The 21,496-nt window shown below is 42.1% G+C and overlaps 1 protein-coding gene across 1 annotated transcript in view; it reads left to right on the forward strand.

Moving 5' to 3' along the window:
- Positions 1 to 21,496, forward strand: part of dlst (dihydrolipoamide S-succinyltransferase) — a 53,651-nt gene that overhangs the window by 20,253 nt on the left and 11,902 nt on the right. Inside the window, exons 5-11 of the mRNA XM_059962198.1 lie at positions 654 to 728; positions 5,632 to 5,687; positions 6,251 to 6,362; positions 6,637 to 6,807; positions 7,837 to 7,919; positions 10,682 to 10,779; positions 14,795 to 14,925. Of these exons, the coding sequence (XP_059818181.1) occupies positions 654 to 728; positions 5,632 to 5,687; positions 6,251 to 6,362; positions 6,637 to 6,807; positions 7,837 to 7,919; positions 10,682 to 10,779; positions 14,795 to 14,925 (726 nt within the window). The remainder of the gene's footprint in view (positions 1 to 653; positions 729 to 5,631; positions 5,688 to 6,250; positions 6,363 to 6,636; positions 6,808 to 7,836; positions 7,920 to 10,681; positions 10,780 to 14,794; positions 14,926 to 21,496) is intronic.

A 21,496-nucleotide genomic window follows, 5' to 3' on the forward strand; every position in this document is an offset into this window, starting at 1 on the left:
TGAGTTGCTCTTTGGCAGTGAAACTGAACAAGTTGGATCATGCTGCTGCCTGTGACAGAGTCGCGTGAAGGGAATGTGCAGTCTAACAATGAGTGATCCTTTTAGTTGTTTTTCTTGTGATCACCAGAACCTGTTGGACATTGTTAATGTGGAATGCTGCAAGTCCAATTCACGGATTTATTGGTTGACAGCAGTGGAGCTGTTGACAGCATTGCCTTGGTCATAGCGAGGTGTTGCCTGTTTAAAGCCGCTCAGGAGAGAGGCAGCGGAATTGACGTGCTCCAATGCATACCACTAGAGATGGTGTGGCGTGGCATCCAAGCTGGAGTTGGTGCTACCCATCCAATGTTCGCTTGGCAGAAGACAATTGTGTTCGACTGCAGATTGCTGCAGCATTTATGGACTCAGGATCTTCGACTATGTTTTCTGTGTGTGACAATATTTTACTGATACCTTGTTTTGGGCTTGCTATTCATGTATGTTCGATTATACTTGGAAATTTATTTGTTGAATGATAACTTTAAAGAGCAAAAGTACATCAATCTGCAGAATTTGTAGTTAATGCACTTTTGATCTGTTCCTGGTTTACTGCCACAAATTAACAAAATAACTAATGCCACTGACAATAAATCTGATTCTGATTACTTTCACAGATGATGAAGTGATGACAGTGAATACACCAGCATTTGCAGAGTCTGTCACAGAGGGAGATGTCAGGTGGGAAAAAGGTACGGTATATTTTAGAGCAATATGAATGTTTGCTTCATTATATGTAGTGTTGAATATTTGAAAGATATTTAAGTCCACTAGATTCAGTGTTTGAAAGATCTTTAATATCTATCACTGTCAGATGCATTCCTTATACAATTCCACTGACCTTTTACACTTCAAAGGAATCCTAATATAGGCCTGAGAAATAACAATTTCTCACTAGACTTGTAATAGCCCAAGTAACTCAACATGAATTCAATAACTTCAGTTAAATAACACTTATAATTTGTATTAGAATTGGCCTCTTCTGGTGAAAGGCCTTCAGTCTTATATGATAACTAATTTTTCTTTAACTACCTGACTTTCTTGAGTATTTCCTGTATTTTATCTCATACTCCCGCATTGTTTAATTTGTTTACTGTCTCTTATATCCTCGCTCATCTCCTTCTGCTTGATATCCTCTAACCCAGGGATCGGCAACCCGCGGCTCCGGAGCCACATGTGGCTCTTTCATCTCTGTGCTGTGGCTCCCTGTGGCTTTGGAAAATAAATGACGAGTATTTAATTAAAATGTATTTTATGTTAGTTTGTTAGTTTTTGAAATGTAATTCTAAATTTGAAGATTATGTTAATCTTGTACAATCTAAATAAAACGTGTTTTTTGTCGCTATTAATATATGTCACCACTGCCAATGCCTGACACCCGCCAGTGCGCAATTTCTTTAATTTTTCGATCCAAGGTAGGCTAATTATGGAGAATTCTAAAAAAAGAAAAGTGACTGAAGAAAACAGAACGTTTAATGATACGTGGGCAGATTCATTTGCTTTCACTGCTGAAGAGACTGGTTTACTGGTATGCTTAATATGCAATGAGAAACTAGCAAACAACAAAAAGTCAAATGTCGCAAGACATTTCCAGGATAAACACGCAGCCTTTGCTCAAAAATATCCGGATGCAGATGAGAGACAAAAGCGTTTAGGAACTGATGCGGAAGGTTGATCTGAGCAAAAATCATTTGAAGAAGTGGATGAAGTCTGGAAAATCAACTACATATGCTAGTTTTGTTGCCGCTCAGGAAATAGTCAAGCACGGGAAGCAGTTTACCGATGGTGAATATATAAAAGAATCATTAAGATTTCAGAACATCTATTCACGGACTTTAAAAACAAGAGTGAAATTGTGCAGAAAATCAGGGATATGCACCTCTCTGCAAAGACTGCCAAAGACAGAACCATAAAAATGGCAGAAGACATCACAAGACAGCTAATTAAAGACATCGATTCAGCTGTGGCCTACTCGATTGCCTGTGACGAGTCTAAAGACAAAGGTGATATTGAACAAATAGCGCTGTTCTGCCGGTATGTAAACTCTGCCGGGCCACAGGAAGAAATGATTGAGTTGATACCTCTAAAAGGCCAAACACGAGGAGAGGACATTGGTAAGGATGTCTTGAATTGTTTAAGAGCCAAAGGAATAAAGACCACCCACCTACTGATGGGGCACCAAGTATGACAGGAGCACACAAGGGATTTGTGGTTTTACTGCAGAAATCGCTGGACAGAAAGCTGCTGACTTTTCACTGCATCTTTCACCAAGAGGCACTGTGCGCTCAAACATTTCCTCCGGAATGCACAGAAGTAATGGATGCTGTCATTCAGATTGTCAATAGAATAATGGCAGAAAGTTTAAATCACTGTCAATTCCGTTTGTTACTGGACGAGCTGGAAAGCGCATATTCTGATCTCCTGCTGCACAACAAAGTCCGGTGGCTGTTCAGAGGGGAGGTGCTGAAACGCTTTGTCGCGTGTCTGGAAGAAGTGAAAACTTTCCTGGGCAGCAAAGGGCTCACCTTTCCTGAGCAGGAACAGCCAGAGTGGCTGGAAAAGCTACACTTCATGGTAGACATGACAGCGCACCTGAACACACTGAAAACAGTTCTTCAGGGGAAAGGACGCACAGCCCTGCACATGTTGGAGGATGTTTTGGCATTCGAGCGCAAGTTGACTGTGCTTGCCAGAGATTTACAGAAAGGCCCATTGTCTCACTTCCCCAATTTGAGAGAGTTCAAGCAAGCTCACGACATGGTAAGTTCGGAGTATTTACATTTTGCAATCATCTCAATGCAAACATCATTTGGGAAACGCTTCGGTGAGTTCAGAAAGGAAAAAAAACACAGTATCCTTCCCGGTCACTCCCCTAAGCATCGATCCATCCCTACTGAATACGACTGCATTGGCAGGTGTGAGTCAACCTGATCTTGAGATGGAACTGGCCGACATAGCGGACAAAGACATATGGGTGTCCAAGTTTAGACGCTTGACAGCAGACCTTGAAGATGTTGCCCGTCAAGGCCGTTCTTGCTCAGAATCACAAATGGAGTGATATTGAAAACCTCCCCAGACCGGACAAACTTGTGTTCGAAACATGGACAGCTATCCCCGACATTTATGTAAACATTAAAAAGTATGCGCTTGGAGTCCTGTTGATCTTTGGATCCACATATGTATGTGAGCAGGTGTTCTCCAACATGAACTTTATTAAAAACAAACATCGTGGACGCCTCACAGATGACAGCTTGCGATCCTGTGTAAAGATGAAGGTGACGTCATACAGCCCTGATGTGCAGACGCTGTGCGCTGAGGTCCAGGAGCAGAAATCCCATTAACCAACTATGATAAATATTTTAATTCCCTATTATTTTATGTATATTCATATTTTTTTCATTGTTCAGTGAAATAGTCCTTTTATTTTTCAGGTTGGCAGCAGGCTAACGTTATTTTTGGTTTGCTGCTGGCGGACAATTTAAGTTTGGCGTTTTTCATAAATACAAGAAGGACTCAAATAGACATTGAGTATTTTACTTAAAAGTAACCTTCAACCCAACGTCTTTTTTTCGGAGTTCAATATGTTTTTGTTGCATGCAGAAATGTAATTTCGTTTTCTCTGCAGGAGTTCATCGATTTCATAAATGCAACACATTATAGTTTGTTTATACATAGCAGAAAGGCAAAAAAATGTTGTATGCAGTGTTATTTTATTTTAAATGTCAAACGGGTTTTGTGGCTCCCAGTGTTTTCTGTGTGAAACGGGTCCAAATGGCTCTTTCAGTGGTAAAAGTTGCCGACCCCTGCTCTAGACTGATCATTTGTAATTAATGACTTCACACCTAAGTCAGCTGGCACCCTCATCATTTTTAAATATTCAGTCACTTTTAGTCCCAGTTTATCATAGGCATTGACTTTATTCATACTGCCATTAAAGAATCATTATCTCTGTATATCAACACCGTTACCAGTTTTTGTTCTAATCTTGTATAACTTTGTATAATTAATGTTTAGTTCATGGTTTTCTCATGACTGTTGTCTCTACTACCATGTGCATATGTACTGCTGCAAGTAGGCTTTTCATTGCAACTGTGCATATACCAGAAAATGGAATTTTGACTTTGGTTATTGATCTGAAATGCAAACTTTGTCTTGTTGTTGTTCAACCTAATATTTTCTCTTCTTATTTCAGATTTCCAGCATTTGCAGTTTTTTTTTCCTCAATTAGTGGGAAGAGATTTTGTGGAAAATTTCTAACATGTTGGGATGCTGGAAGCTAATTAAAATATTAAATGGAAATAGTGAAATTTAGTCATATCTTTCCTTAAAGACAACTTCTTCATCCTCCTTTGACATAGATCTTTTAATAGTGTTCTTTGATTTTCCAACTGGTTGGCATTACCTATTTACATTCTTTCTTTTGCTGAAGAAGCCATTAAACGATTTCCCGGCTAAAATTGTCCTGTCCCCACTCTAATTCCTCTGTAGCTCCTGTGATTGGCTTCCTTCTCTTTCTCATTGGCATGCCTCCTCACAGTGACATCATTGTAAAAAATAATTAGATCTGCATGTAAACTAACGGAATTTTAGTTTTACCTTTGCAACAGCCTCTTCCATCTATTTGCTACATCTGATTTGTCAACTTGTCCGATAGCTGGCTGTGGATGAGCAGAAGTTTTCTCTACTGATAATCAGAACCAGTTTCTTTGGTATTTGTGACTGATTAATATAGGTGAAATCTTGAGTTCATTGTCATTATGCATTTAACTCAGTAATAAAAGTATATGGAGAAAATGCCATGGTGGGGCAGACAATTTAGTAAAAAAAATTACAAGGAGGGTGACCTTTATTATAAGAGGATTTAAGTGTAAAACTGTAGAGTACAATTATATGGGACCTTGGATAGACCACACCACATACAGAGTCATGTACTCTTTTTGTTCTCTTCCTAAACAGGATATATTTATTATGTGGGGATGCAACAGAGGTTCACAGATCAACTTGTGGCAGGGCAGGTCTGTCATTTGAAGAGGAATTAAGTAGGTTAGACTTCTATTTTCTAGTGATCAAAGAAAGGCGAGCTAACCCCATTAAAGCATGTAAAAATGTTTAGGGTTCTCCATTGGAGAACTTGGTAACTGGAGAATGATTCCCCTAGCTGTGGAGTCTGCAACTGTCTTAAAATGAGGTACAGGTAATGTAGAATTGAAATGAGGAATTTCTTCACTTGGTGAATGGTGAATCTCAAGAATTCTCTCTTACTGTGGACTATAAATGTCAGTCAATAACTGCATTTGAGATAATGAATTTTGAGATGTTAGAGGAGCCAAGGGGTATGGTATTAAGTTAGATTGGCCATGATCATATTGAAACGTGGAGCTGAATAACGTACACTTTCACCAATTTCTTAAGTTTCTATGTAACAAAGATCAAGAAGCTAGCATGTTTTCTTGGGATTAGAATTTACATATTTATCAATTAGTGTTTTAGAAGATTTCTAAGACTAGTATGAGGTTTTGATTTTACTTCAGAGAATGAAAGTTGCAATCTCTTTTTCCTCACAAAATATACATTAATTCCTGTTTGTCTTTGCAGCTGTTGGTGATGAAGTAAGTGAAGATGAAGTGGTTTGTGAAATTGAAACTGATAAAGTTAGTAATATTTTTGATTGTTCTTTATAACATGCTTTTCCCCTATTTTTTTAATTAAATCACTGAGATTTCTTCAGCATAACTGTCAGCTAGCAAGAAGTGTGTTCCTTAATATTCCAGTATTCTAGTGGGGAAAGTTTTAATCTATTCCCAGATTGCTTCAAGCCAAGAATTATGAAGGTTTGAATAAAGGACTGAGGCTCCTTAGTAGGGGTTCAGATGATAGAGCCAGTAGAATGATAAGGAATAAAGAGTCAATGTTTCATTTATCAGAGAGCACAAGCCAGTTTTTCTGTGAATTCCTGATTATCTGTGGATTTGCCATATGAGTATTTTATTGTAGTTTGTAAAACAATCTGCTATCTGCTATGTCTGTCATTAGTTTGGATCGTATTTCTGAACCGACTTCCCCCCGCCCACCCCCCTCATCTTGAATACTGAATGTTTCTGTTTCTTAATTGACTGCTAGAATTGAAAAGGTTGCGGAGAATTTCCTTGCTAACACTGAGAGTCTAGTTCCTGGTTAGGGTATAATTTCTGCAATAAATACTTTCTCTTTTCAGACATCAGTGCAGGTCCCTGCACCACATTCTGGTATCATTGAGGAGCTCCTGGTCCCTGACGGCGGTAAAGTGGAAGGAGGAACCCCTCTCTTTAAACTCAGGAAGACAGAAGGTGGAGTATCCTTTATATTACACAATGTTTTGAAAAACATCATAGGTTGACACAAAGTACACTGCAGATGCTGTGGTAAAATCAAGACAATACAAAAAAGCTGGCTGAACTCAGCAAGTCGGGCAGCATCCGTTGAAAGAAGCATTCAACATTTCATGTCCTGATGAAGGGTCGCGACCCGAAACGTTGACTGCTTCTTTCAATGGATGCTGCCCGACCTGTTGAGTTCATCATAGGTTGAAATATGTTTAAATTTTTATTTTTGCTTTTCTAGCTGGTGCTACGAAGACCAAGCCAGCAACCCCCTCTGCTGCTAAAGCAGAAACTCCAGTTCCACCTCCAACCACAGCACCGCCACCACCTCCCGCAGCCACAGCAGGGGCAATTCCAACCACGATGCCACCTGTGCCTCCTGTACATACACAACCCATTGATAGTAAACCTGGTAAGTTTTAAAAAACATTAGTAATTTCATACCTCAAAAATGTCATACTGCATTTTATATTGATATCATTTCTGAAGCAAAATGTCTTGCCATAAGACGCACAATGACATCCTATGCACTACCTCAGTGGGTTGTACACTCACCTGAGATTACAGGTTGTGACTTCAAGTTCCACTCAGTGTCCCAAGCATAGTCAATTAGAGTGACATTCTGGTGCAGTCCTGAGAGAGTACTATGATGTCAGAGGGCTGGGTTCTTGATAAAATGTTAAACTGATGCCCATCTCTCAAGTGGATGTTTAAAAACAAATATGACATTACGTCAGGGTGTAGCAGTGATCCAGTTTGTCAAGATTGTCAACCATCCTTCACATAACATCATTAAAGATCAAGATTATCTGGCTAGTTGTCACATTTTGTTGTGACTTTTGTGCAAAATAGAACTCTCATATTCTACTTTTCAAATATGATCACACTTCAAAAATATTTTGTCTTGGAATGTCCTGAGTTCCTGAAACTTGCTCTATTAATACAAATCATTGTTTTCCTTTTACAAAGTATGCTTTTGGTGTCATTCATCAAAGGAACAACACTGAACCATGTATAATGAGTTCACTTTTTTCCCAACCCTGTGCCTTATCCTACAGCATTCTCCTTACTACTGCTTTGGACTGCCACTGAGATTATGTACTCAAGCCAGAGTGAAGCTTGAATTCCCAACTTTTCAGATGAAGCAACTGTACTATTGACTGAAACAAGATAATGTAATAAAGCAGTAAAAACAAAAGGTTGTTAATTTTAGCAAATCTTTTGCTGTATCTAGTAGTACACAACACTTTCTTTGCAATCATGGATCACTAACTTGTAACTAGTGAATTTGCTAATGGCAGTATGGTTACAATTGTTTCTTTAAATGGAGTTTTGCTGTGTTATCTGTAAAATATGAGATGATATGCCCAGGATATAATTGAGGGTGTAGCATATACATAATTTCTAATATTGCCTTGTTGTACTGTTATTTTTGTTCCAGTATCAGCAGTGAAACCTACTGCAGCTCCTGTTGGACAGTTAGCTTCAGATGTTGGATTCAAAGGTGTCAGATCAGAGCATAGAGTAGGTATAATAAAGTGCTGTCATAGCAATTGCATGTTATATTCAGTATTTGGCATTGTATATAAATAGTATGAATGATTGCATTGTTGGTTAATGAATTGAAACTCTTAAATACTATTTTATCAGCTAGCAGATGAAATTTTTCCTGTGAAGCAGTTTCATTTTTTGTCGAATTCTTTGATATCCATGAAATTATTGCCTGACTAACTTGGAAAAGTGGGCTGTGCATTTATTCAGTGAAAGTAGCTCTCTATTCTTAGAGCATTATATCACAGAAACAGGTCCCTCAGATGGATACAGTAAACAGCTCCAACAGACACACAGGTAAAGTTCACCTGAAAGTTCTTCGAGGTCATCAACTGTATTCAGTGCTCTTGGTGCAGGCTCCTCTACATTAGGAAGATCTGATGTAGATTGGGGGAACCGCTTCATCGAGCACCTCTCCTCTTTCCCTTTCTCCCATGGCCCACTCTCCTATCAGAATCTTTCTTCAGCCTTTACCTCTTCCACCTATTATCTCCCAGCTTCTTGCTTCATCCCCCTCCATCTACCTTCCCTCTCAACTGGTTTCACATATCACCTACTAGTTTGTACTCCTTCCCCTCCACACCCCCCCCCCCCCATTTTCCTATTCTGGCTTCTGCCCCTTCCTTTCCGCTCTTGCTGAGCGATCTTGGTCCAAAAAGTCAACTTTTTATTTCCCTCCATAGATGCTACCTGACCTGCTGAGTTCCTCCAGCATTTTGTATGTGTTATACCATATTTCCAGCAGCTGCAGAATCTCCTATGTATTTCACTGACTGTCACATTAATGAGTTGTGGTAAAATGAAAACCACTGGACATTGAGGGGTAAACAATAATTGGAGAGAGACGTTGCACGTAGGAGGACAGTAATTGGAAATAGATTAGCCCAGTCACAAGGAATCACTGCAAGAGGTTTTCATGGCAGTTTTCTGGATGCATCACTTCATTTGCTTTATCGACTCGTTCTTCTGAAATAGAGTCAAAAATGGTGAACTTCTGTCCAGCATGTACTTCCTTCTTACTCAACCTAGCATGCTTTGCCCATCCCATTTCATGATAGTTACAGCAGAACATGGAAAAAATGCAAATGTGTTGTGCTTATAATTACACAAAGTTGAAGATGATTATACATTGTCTATGTGCATCAAAGCAAGGCAGTATTCAAACATGAGCAGTGCAGATGACGGGTCTCAGCCCAAAACATTGACTGTGTATTCCTCTCCAGAGATGCTGGCTGACCTGCTGCATTTTGTGTGTGTGTTACTCTGGATTTCCAACAGCTGCATTGTCTCTTCTGTTTATGGTATTCAAATATGAGCTAATAAGTGGCAAAAACATTTTTGTCATGCACCTTGCTGGTATTGTTTATTTCAGAGAAAGAACACATGGCATTGACACTCACTTGCACTTTTACTGCTGTGGTGGGTTCATTATTGACAAGGATCTAATTTTTCTGTCACATACATACTGTGTCAATGAGCCCACATTAACTGGGTGTCATGTGAGTGGCTTACGTCCTGATTTTTCCAACATTAACAAGGCTTAAGAGCATGATGGAATGCTCTTGTCCGGATAAGTACAGTACAAACAACGACCAAAAAAATCCCAACATCCAAGGCAAACTAAGCCATTTTACTGGCACCCCATTCATTCCTCTGTCCCTTTTCCATACATCACCCCCCACTTCCCACACCACACATTCTTTCACTCCACTAGTAACATAGTTGTGATTGCAGTGTATGTCATATATAAACTGCACTGTGGTTACTTGTATTAAGTTCCTCCAACAGCATTTCCCAAACTAGTAGAGCTGCTGCTCCAGCGACTTGAATTCTGCAGTTGGTGCGGAGTTTGCCAGTTGTCCCTCAGGCTGCTCCATTTTTCTCCCATTTTTCCAGGCCTTGCGGATTGATAGGTTATTTAGTCTTGATAGGTTTGTGCAGATCGGCAGAACCTGGTATGAGTTAATGAGAATGCAAGGTGCATAGGTTTCTAGAAAAAACAACAAATAGGATTATTCTGCAAAGTGGCATAGGCGATGATTCCTACATAATATGGAAATATGGTGAACCCACAGTGTCTACCAGTAAGAAGAGTTGGTCTGTAGTCACTTGTGAGCACAGCACCTCCATTTGTAATTTTTCCTCCTTTTAACGTGCTATCCTGACTTTGCAAACATTGTGCTGTTCTTTTATCATCACTGACTTAAAGTCCTCGAAGTTTGTAAATAAAAATACTTTGATTGATGGAAAGAACTAGGGAATTCAAGAAGGTTGTTGACCACCATTTTCTCACAGACAGTTAGGAATAAGCAGGAAACAGTAGTACAGCCAGCAAGGCTCACATCCTGAAATGATAAAGTCTCATTTCACATCCATGTGTCCTGGCTTCTATTGACTTCCTTTACAGTTCCCTTCATGCCCTTTGGCCTGCCAGCTTTGGTACTTAATTCCAGCCTTGCAGCCCTCCGCTTCTCACCTGCATTGGCCCTGCACTAGCTCTAAATTCTGGAATGCACCGTATCTTTTCTCTTTCGGGATGCTCCATAAAACTTATTTTACTAAGCACTTGATCATCTGCCTTAATGATATTATATGATGCAGTGTCAAACTTTGTTCGTAACATCTTCCTGGAATCAACGTGGAATATAATAGATCAGGAACGTTGCTATATTGCACGTGCAAGCTATTGATGAGTTAAAATGGAGTAATTTAGTAATTAACTTTCAAATTATTAGGTTAAAATGAATAGAATGCGACAGCGAATTGCACAGCGACTAAAGGAGGCTCAGAATACTTGTGCCATGCTGACGACATTTAATGAGATTGATATGAGGTAAGATGAATTCTGTACCTACAATCACCGTAAGTGGTGTAAGCATGTAGCTGTAATTGTCATTTATTTGATACGCTTATTTGTTTGATAAGAAAAACTAGTGTTTAATGTATGATTCACTGCTGTAATATGTTAAGCACAGGACATTTTCCTGCCTCTCGAATATTGGTTGTGAGATTCCATTGCACTATTCACATTGACACTCAGTACCAGTACGTTGTGACTCTTCAATAAGTGTTAGCCAGAACTGCTGAAACCTTTTTATGTTTTGCTTCTGGAAGCAGATGTAGAAAACTTGTCATCCTGTGTTGAAGGGCAAGAGTGGTAGTGAGTGATGTATCTATACTTTTACACCCATTACTACCCCATATTTCAACTCTTTATAGCCAGCTTAGCCTTTGCTGATATGACCTGCTGGGTGGGTGCTGTTGGGACACTCCATTATTTCTGTGGCCTGGTGAAATAGCTGAGGTTAACAGTTGTGGATTGTTCATCATGGTATCAATCCATGTTTTACCATTTCAGGCGCAACAGCGTTGTCTTCCCCAATTTTGCTGCTGTGTCCTCTTCTCCTCTTTCTTGACCTTTGTCTTCCTATGAGTCTTGTGGAAAGGTTGTATACAGAAGGTTACAGGGCAATATGTTGGCTTTAAATTGAAAGTAACTCTGCTGCATCTTGAAATGTAATTAGGGAATTTTCTTCCAATGCCTGTAAAACCCAATGCCAAACTGAAAAATAATCTCCACTTAATGACAAACATGTGTAAATATTTGTTCCTAAAGTGCTTTTTGTTGTCAGTTGCACAGACTGCCCCATGTTAATTTGAGAAAATATTTGTCTCTTGTGTTAGAAATAATGCTTTTAGCATTTCTTTTAAGGGTCTAATAAACCAGTTTTGGTTACAGCTCTTCAGGATCGTGTTGTGTAACAACCTATTTAAACGGATTAGTGAAGAATGCATTTTGTAAGACTAACATCTGCATGGAGACTGAAGAGAAGGAGGGAAGAGATGAAGGAGAGAGATAAACCCCCAAGGGAGAAGCTCAGTCTTCAAATAAAAGCAGTTTAATGATGAGGCAATGGAATTTTGATATTGTTAGACTAAAAGATTTTATCATTTCTGGCTCCTTTTCTTGTGTTCTTGCATCTTGGGGATGCATAATAGTGTTAGTTAAGTAATCCTAGATATAATGAGCTTAAGTGCAGGAAAACAAACAGGGTTAAGGGGAAAACACAGATATAGATGCCTGTTATTTGGTCAGTGAGCACACTATCCACTTTCACTGGCTTTTAACTCTTACATTGCTAGTTTTATTTGAAATATCTAAACAGTGAGAAAACACGTACTTTCTGCAGGGAACTGTGCCTTCTATAGACTTTGCTTTGTATGGAACACCTTTGCATCTGTTATGTGAAACAGCATCAAATTTTCCAATACTACATTGTGAGGCCAGCAGGTCCATATTTTTCTGCATTTGTAGCATGCTGGTTCTTTGTTGTTGCTTATGGGTGTGGTTAGAAATTCATGATTTATGCCATGGCCAAGCTGTGTATCTTTTTGGACACATGAAAACTGTCAAAATGAGAGGACTTTGTTTCCCAGAATTCTATTTCTATGTCCGAGTGAGCCAAGAGAGGATAAAAACCTCCATGAATGTTGCCTGGGATTTCCGCGCTGCCTCTGTCCAGTCCTCACTCCCTACGGTTTGATCTGAAATTTGTACATCCATTAGAAATTGTGCTGTGTACAAGTGGCATAAAAAATCTTATCAAAATTGTGTTTGACAGTTAAAATGAATAGGTTCTCAATATCATTTGTGTATGTCAGAAATTTCAGGGTTCATTCATAAGTGCCTTCCTTCCACTTGGGACTGTGTCATATAAAGAGTCTTTCAGGTAGTTGAGTTATATAGACAAATCTAGATTTTAATCATGACAGATCAATAGAATCAGGTACACCAACTAAGTCTCTTGTAATGGATATAGAGGATTAGTTTTTTTCCATAATCTTAAATGTAATGTGATATTACAGATTGCCATCATCAGTTGTCCCTCCCCCCACCACCATGACATTTTTCTTGCCTTGCAATGTGTCTATTTTGCAAGTATATAGTATTAAGTTGACTGAATGGTTTAATGATCGCTAACACTGTTCACTGCAGATGGTGAGAGAGGAGAAACAAAATCATAAGTTGTTGTAAAGGTGTATCATATCCGTTGTCAGAGTAATGACACAAGTTTCTCTTTGAGTCTGAAAATGTGAAGGGCAGTGCAGTTTGCTGTGGGGCAGAGAACACAAAAAAGCAATGATTCTGCTTGGGTGAGATGGAATGAAATTGCAGTGCTGGAGTCACTGTATGTTCATTGAAAGCCTTAAGCTAATTTCCATGCAGCCACATAAAGTGTCCTGAACAATTATAAAAGGCATTCACAAGATCACAAGCGGTTGTGGGCTCTTGGATTGTATTCATTAGAGTATAGAAGAATGAGAGGGCATCTCATAGAAACATTTCGAATGTTGAAAGGGTTGGACAGAGTAGATGTGGAAGGCTGTTTCCCTTGGTGGGTGAGTCCAGGACAAGAGGCCACAGTCTTAGAATTAGAGGGTATACATTTAAAGCAGAGATGAGGAGAGATTTTTTTAGCCAGAGGGTCGTGGATTTATGGAATTCGTTGCCACATACAGCTGTGGAGGCCCAATCATTGAGGGCGTTTAAGGAGGAGATTGATAGGTATCTAATTAGTCAGGGTATCAAGGGATATGGGGAAAAAGCCGGAAATTGGAACTAGATGGGAGAATAGTTTAGCTCATGGTGGTGTGGCAGAGAAGACTTGATGGGTCGAATGGCCTACTTCTGCTTCTTTGTCTTGTGATCTTGTGAATTGGCACTGTGAAAAGTCATTAGTGAAAAATAAAAGCTGATAATAAGTTTATTAAAATGTAGAGAATTTAGGCAGAAGATCTTGTGCAGCTCAGTGTAGCTTGAGACCACAAAATATTTCAATTCTATCTATTATTGTCTTCATATAACAAAGGACAAAACAAAATAAAAATTTAGCACCTCAAGGTGGGAGAAATTGCTAATATCTATGTAGGCTTTAGGAGTGACAGACCTATTTCTACAATATATATTCTGTTCTATCTTAGTTTGATAAACCTAAAAGTTTATTGAGAAGCCATTTCTGAGTATTTGTTACTTTTATGAGGTTTGAGGGAAGAAAGGAAACTGTCTAATTTCAATCTTTCTGCTGCACATGCTTGTAAACTCTTGTCTAACCTTTCTTTTGTAGTAATGTTATCCTTGATTCCTTTTTTCAAAAAGCTCATACGATTCACAGAGAAAATGCCATAATTGCTCAACATGTAATCAACATTTCAGATATAAGTAAGGATGGTCGCACGCAATTAATTTGAGATGTCTTGGAAATCTAATTGAATTCTTAAAAAACTAGGTACTCTAACCTAGTGGAATCGTTAATAGATCTGTATTTGTAATGTTTTCTTTTAACATGCTCCCTTCACTTTTGATTTGAAGTGAATTCTGACAATGTAGTTGTACCTAAAATATTGGCTATTCTTTCCAGAAATGCTTACTGCATAGTTTCACTGTTTCCACCTAGGTTGTTTGTAACAATGGCATTTTTCTCTCAAATTTGTTCAGTTCTAGGTTGGTTTCTTGTGCATCTGTTAAATTGGGTCTGTTCACTTTTCTCTACTGCATACTAACCTCTTAGCAGTTTTTTTTAGGAAAATATCCACATTTACTGACTGTCTATAAATATTTAACAGCACTCTCTGCTTGGGATTTTTGTATAAGAAACGTGGAAATATGGAGAATGTTTAAACTTAGGTTTGACCATCAAGTATATCTTATACTTGTATCTATATGTCTTCATGCATATCTTGTGTTAGTAGGGATTTGCCTCCTGTGATTTTGTAGCGGCTTACTCTGGTCAGCACTGTTTGTAGTTTATGTCATTATTGAAAGAAAATTGTTTTTCTTTTCTTTGCAGCAATATCCAAGAAATGAGAACTTTGCATAAAGAAACCTTCCTCAAGAAGCACAACTTGAAGCTGGGCTTCATGTCTGCATTTGTTAAGGCGGCCAGTTTTGCACTGCAGAACCAGCCAGTGGTAAACGCTGGTGAGTGAAAGCAATTGATGGGACCAAATATCGGTGCACATATTTGATTCAGTAATTTTAAATGAAGAACAATTGACATTAATAGTAATCTGAAATCTTCCCAGCTATTTACATAGCGATAAATGTAAACTAAAAAAAACTCTCCATTCTGTTAGTAAACAAAAAGCTGCCAGTATTTGACAATGAGAAACCTTGAGTGAAAGTGAACAGTGGTAATGTACTGATTCCTGATTAACTCTCAACAGGATATTTATAGTAAAAAGCAAATAAACGGTAGAATCTGGAAATCTATGGTAAAAGCAGCAAATGCCAGAGTACTGATGAATGGTGTTTGACTTGAAGCATTAACTATTTCTCTTTCCACTCATGTGCCACACCTGAGTTTTTGCAGCATATTTTTTTATTTCAGACAGCTATAATGTTCAGTTTATTGCTGACACTTGATGTGCAACCTGCACCATGCACCAGATTATTTTCATTATTTTTCCTGTTCATTGCTATAAAAGGAAATGTCAATCTTTAACATTTTTGTACTTTGGAAAAAAATGTGCAACTCTTGCTTTGGCTAGTGTCTTCAGATAAGGGGTGATAACCCTCTGCCTGGCCAAACTTAAGAAATCTCGTTTAGGTGGATACTGCACAACGTGTCCCTCGTCACAACTCAGTACCCCGAAATAACAAACAGTATACAATATGCAATTAAATGATTAAGCTTGATAATTCTTACTTTGACCGTGGTAGTAAAGAAATAAAAAAAAAGGGAAAAAAACAGGCCAATCTTATTAAACAATCTGTTGTGCAAAGTTGGAGCTCACTGATAAATGGATCTTCCACCATCGACCTCTTCCAATTGTCACTGCCCTTTGGACCCTCGCTCCAAGTCCACCCCATCTGGCGGTCTACCAGATCTCTCCAGTCTTCTTTCCTCATCTCTCCCCGGCAAAAAGACCACGAAAATCTCTCTTCCAGCTTCATAAGACAGAGCAACAATCTCCTGATTGGCTAACATGCATACCAGAGTCCTGTTACCTCCAGCCATAACCCAAACATTGCTGTGACAGAGAAACCGTTACCTCAGCAGTGAACATTACATTACCAGCGAATCCTTACAGCATGTTATACTCTCTCCCCCCCCCCCCCCCCACCAAATTTAGTCATGTCCTCATGACATTGAGATAATTCGCCAACCCTTCCTGCAAAACACAAAGCCCAATCCAGGTGCAAAAGGCAGTGACATAGCTCCCCAAAATGGTAGAGATTACGCCCTATTCCCCTGGTGCTACATAGGCCAGTCTATTGGGTGGTCTCCTAATTCTCTGAGACCTCCATACCTCCTCACCTAACTCTTCAGGCTCAGATGCTACTGGGGATACTTCTGGTCTACCTGGTGAGTCCTCCCCCGACACATCACTCATGCCCCCCTGCAACTCAGAGCCCTCTGTCCCGTGTCCAGGCCCCGCTTCCTCTCCTTCGGGGTCCTGCAGTAACCCAGGCTGCTTACAGATAGCCCCCCACTTCACCTGACTCAGCGGGAGAAGGGCCAGGAGTCAGTCACTGGGGAGTTAGTGAAAGGCAGCATATACCACACATCCGGGTCCTCATCCTCGGAATCAGTATCCCTCTCGGGTGAGGCCAGCCTAACCTCGCCTGTTGGGGGCTCTGTAGTCCCCCCCCCCCCCCCCTCATTTCTGAAGAGTCCTCTTACTAGGTGTAGGCTCCAAGTTGGGCTCTAGGTCTACCTGCACCTCTTGACCCAAAGTGGTTCCGATGGAGAATCTTGACAGGCCCATTCCCATCCTCAGGTTTCACCCGGAAAACTGGTAGGTTTGGTATCTGACTCTCCACCACATAGGGTGTGGCCGCCCAGCGGTCAGCCAACTTATGCTACACAGGTAGCCCCCAAATTCCTTATGAGGACTCGGTCTCCCGACAGGAGTTGGGAGAAACTCACCTTTTGATTATACCTCCTCTTATTCCCTTGATTCTGCTGGGCAGCCGCAACCCCAGCTAATTCATAAGCCCTTTTCAACTCTCTCCTCATGTCAGACACATACTTCAGGTAAGTCTTCAGTGATAAGTCGCCCTCATCAGTCCCAAAACAACAGTCAATGGGCAACTTTGCCTCGCACCCAAACATCGGATAGTATGCTGAGGCAAGGTTGCCCATTGACCTTTGTTTTGCCCAGTAGCTTCATTTCTCGTACAATTATAACTGTGAACCATATGCCCAGTATGTTGACTCCACCTGCTATTCTTGCTGATCTCCAGGGTCTCGAGCATGTCTAGCAAGGTCCATTTAAACCTTTCTGGCTGGGGATCACCCTGTGGGTGATAGGGCGTGGTCCTCAACTTCTCGACTCTAAGCATGCCCAGTAACTCGTGGATGAGTCTGCTCAAAATCCGATCCCTGATCGCTATGTTTTCACATGGGAAAGCCGTAATAAGTGAAATACTTCTGCTATAACACCTTTGCCACCATAGACACCCTCTGGTCCTTGGTAGAAAAAGCCTGAGCATGTCTGGTGTAGTGGTCCGTGATGACTAGGACATTTGCCGTGCTGCTGGCATCGGAAGTCCATAAACACCAGGTCCAGAGGCCCCGCACTCTGAAGGTTTGACAAGGGAGTTGCCTGCTTCCGCCGTATGCATCGAATGCATGACTTGCAGTTTTCTTTGACCTCAGACTTCATTCAGGGCCAGTAAAACTGGTCTCTAAGCAATTCATAGGTCTTTTCCACCCACCCCCAAATATCCAGAATCATCATGAAGTGATTTCAACGCTATCCTCTGATACTTCTCAGGCAGAACCAGCTGGCAACACCGGGGTCATCTGGGGGCGATGTGACCCGGTATAAGATCTGGTTCTTCAACTCCAACCAAGGCCATTCTCGTAGTAATGGAGGTATTGACGTGTGTTTCGTCCTCTCTACCCGAGCCATGTCTCTGTTTTTGACTGCTGGCCAAATGGTACCAATGCTCAGATCATCTCACTGAGCAGCAGCCACTTCCCCAGAAGTCATTTCAGGCAGCTGATTTGTCTTCAGAGCAGTCAGGTTACAATAAACGGGGGATGGCGTCATCAGAAGCCCCTGATTGATCCACCACTCGCTCCTGCCCCTCGTTTTCCTCTGCCTTCATGGTGATGGCAAACTGACACAGGGCCTTCAGCCCCGGGGCAGTAACGCTCTCCCACTCCTCATCCCTGACCATTGGGACAAAACATCAGTATCAATGTTCCTGCTTCCTGGCCGGTACTTCAGGCTGAAATCATAGGCAGACAATGCCGCCAACCACCGATGGCCTGTGGCACCCAGTTTTGCCGTGGTCAGGATATAAGTTAGGGGGCTGTTACTTGTCCTCATCTCAAACTTGGCCCCAAGAGTTGGTCACTCAGCTTATCCACCACTGCCCATTTCAACGCCAAAAATTCCAACTTGTGCGTGGGATAGTTTTTCTCAGAGGGCGACAGACTCTGGCTAACGAATGCAACGAGCCTCAACCCGGAACCTTGATCCTGATACAGGGCGCCCCCAAACCCTCTCGGCTGGCATCTGTGTGCAGTACATATGGTAATCAGGGGTCTGCAAAAGCCAGCACTGGCGCCTGAGTCAGCAACTCCTTCAGTGACTGAAAGGCCTCCTCACATTTTGCATCCCACCAACTCCCGGCAGGAGTACTCCCCCAAGGAGTAAAGGGCTCCAACGTGATAAGATACTCTCCACCCTCCTGGCCTTTTCTCCCCCTCCCTTTCATCCCCAAAGGAGGGAAACTACACAGAAGCTGATTCAAAGGTGACTAACTTTCGCGCAGCCTTTCACAAACCTCCAATAGTACCCACAGAACCCAAGGAACGAGCTCAGAGCACTCACAGTCTGGGGTCTTGGCCAAGTGGTAACCACCTCAATCTTAGCTGGGTCTGTAGCTACCCGATCTGTGAGACTATGTTACATAGCTGACAGACATTTGGCAGAAATGGCACTTGCCTAGGGAAAGTTTTAACCCTTCAGCTTTCAGTTGGACCAGCACCTTCCCCAGCCTCGCTTCATGTTCTTCCAAGATGGATCCAAATGCTGTGAGGCTATCCAGATATACCAACACTTCAAGCAAGTTCATATCCCCCACCATCTTCTCCATGACCCGCTGGAAGGTTGCAGGAACTCCTGAGATGCCCTGGGGCATTCTTTCAACTGGAAAAATCCCAGGGGACAGATAAATGCCATTTTCTCTTTGTCGGCCTCACTCACGGGCACCTGGTAATATCACTCCTCAAGTCCAGCACACTGAACCACTTCACAGCAGTCAGGCAGGCCAGCACGTCTTCAGTCCTCGGGTCAGTATACTGGTCCGGGATGGTGCACCTATTCAGATTCCTATAGTCCACACTCATCCGTACCTTCCCATTCTTCTTTCGGGCCACTGCTGTTGGGGACACATCAGGGCTCGGGACACGATGGTGATACCAGCTTCCTTCAACTTACACAAATGCTGCCGAACGTCCTCCACCTCTGCAGGAGCCAGTCGCCATGACCTTTCTCTGAACGGGGTATCCTAAGTCACCTGGATAGTGTGACTTGTGCTCTTGGAACAACCCACATCAAACTCATCAGTGGAAATGACATCTTCCAGCTTCAACATTTTCTCTACCAGCCTCCTCTTCCAACCTGCAGAAACCGGGAAGTCCCCGAAGTTGAATGACTCAGCGGTCAACTTTCCTCCTTTTTCCAATAGCTTCTCCCCAGCTTGTCTTACAGGGGCACTAGACATTACCATCACCAGGAACAAATGCGCTGGGGCATCCCCCACTTGAAGGTAACCTCTCTCTTCGTAGTGTTCCTGACGATCACAGCCATCCTGCGTTCCTGTACAACCGAGGGCTTCTGCAATTCGGGCCTCACCAGTACCTGGAGCAGGAAATCCTTGTGGTCTTCTGGAGCATCCACTAAGAGGGCTTCTCCCTCAGGCACTCTCGGAAGTTTGGGGGTCCCCATATCTCTCGCCACTTCACCAGGCTGTACCAGCATAGGCTTCAGCTGGGTGAACCACACAGTCCCTCGTTTAAATTTGGTATCTGGCCCAGTGCTGCCACACACTTCCTCAAAAGCAACTCGAAACCCCGGGTGCACTGACAATGTTCCCAGAAAGCTCTCGCCAGCTTTCTCCTTGCAGGCCCCCATGAGCCTCTTCACAAGAGGGATATTGGTCCCCACCAGAATTGAAACACCGCCCTTCTCAACAGAGTTCGGACAAACCAGCACCAATGTATCAGGGACCTCAGACACTCCCACATCGGCCTCCGAGAACTCCAACTTCACTGACAAATAACCATCGTATGGATAATCGCTAGTGCAATTAGTGGATAATCAGTGGTAAATGTTTCAGATACCGGTTGTAAAGCGAATGGTACAACAATGTGACCTGTGGCCCGGCGTCGAGTATGGCTTTAGCATAAATACCCTTTATTCGTAGTGACACACCGGAGCATGGACCAACTAAGCCTTCAGGAATTGGGCCTTTCGCTTTCAAGGGTTCCTTGGTACATTGCTGGGAATGTGTTCCCCCCGAGACACCAGGCCGTTTCCTCACTGGGTCTCCTCTAGGTTTTCCCAACGACTCTTCCTGCTGAGGTACCCGAGGGCTCACTCACTCTCATTCTGGTGTGACACCTGCTGCCAGCAGCCCTCCACATTGTTCGTCCCTTTGGGGAATCTGCACCCCTCCCCCCCCCGTCCCCCGTCAGCTCCATCATACGTAGCTGATAACAGCCAACATATCTCTGTTCTCAACTCCACCACAATCTCCTGTACTGCTCCCTGGGGAAGGCTATCTGTGGTCACTTCACCGCAGGGGACAACTACTGAGGACTTTACCCTGTTGACTGAGTCCTCCCATGCCTCCACTATGTTCTCCTCTTCCCGTACCTCTGTGATCAGCTCAACAAAAGATGGAGGGGGTGTGCGTCTTATGAGACTGTCGGAGACCCCAAGCAATCAGGTCTTGGGACTGGGCGCCCTTGATTAACTGGTCCATTCTTAACTGATCCACCTCAGCCGCCTGAATGACCCCCTGGCGCCTCAAACAACTTAGCTGCCTCTCTAGCCGAAAAATAAAAGCAGAAAGCTTCTCCCCTTCTCCTGACGTATGTTCTGAAACCCCACCATGAGCTCCATTTTTCTTCCAGTCGGACCAAAAGCATTGTCCAATGCTTGCAGATGATTGACAGCTGTCGCTACGGGAGACTTCAATCTGAGTTCTCACAATGTCAGCAGCCCGCCCATTCAAACTTTCAACCAATCTACGTCGTTTTCCACCATCAGAGCACTGCCACTCACCTAACAACTGAGAGGTCCGCTCCACCCAAGTCTTATACTTCTCCTCCCCTTTAGGGGTGGGTGTTAGTCCAGAGAACAGGTGGGGCCTGCCATAGCTGGGACATTGAATCTGATTTCTCCATTTATTCACCGGAGAAGTAAGGGCAGATACTAACTCAAAATTCTCACTCTTCACCAGGGGGCGTGGACTAATTAGACATTCCAAATTCAATCACTCTTTTCCCTCACTCCTCAGAAATGAG

Source organism: Hypanus sabinus, chromosome 2, assembly GCF_030144855.1.
Source record: "Hypanus sabinus isolate sHypSab1 chromosome 2, sHypSab1.hap1, whole genome shotgun sequence".
Lineage (NCBI taxonomy): Eukaryota > Metazoa > Chordata > Chondrichthyes > Myliobatiformes > Dasyatidae > Hypanus > Hypanus sabinus.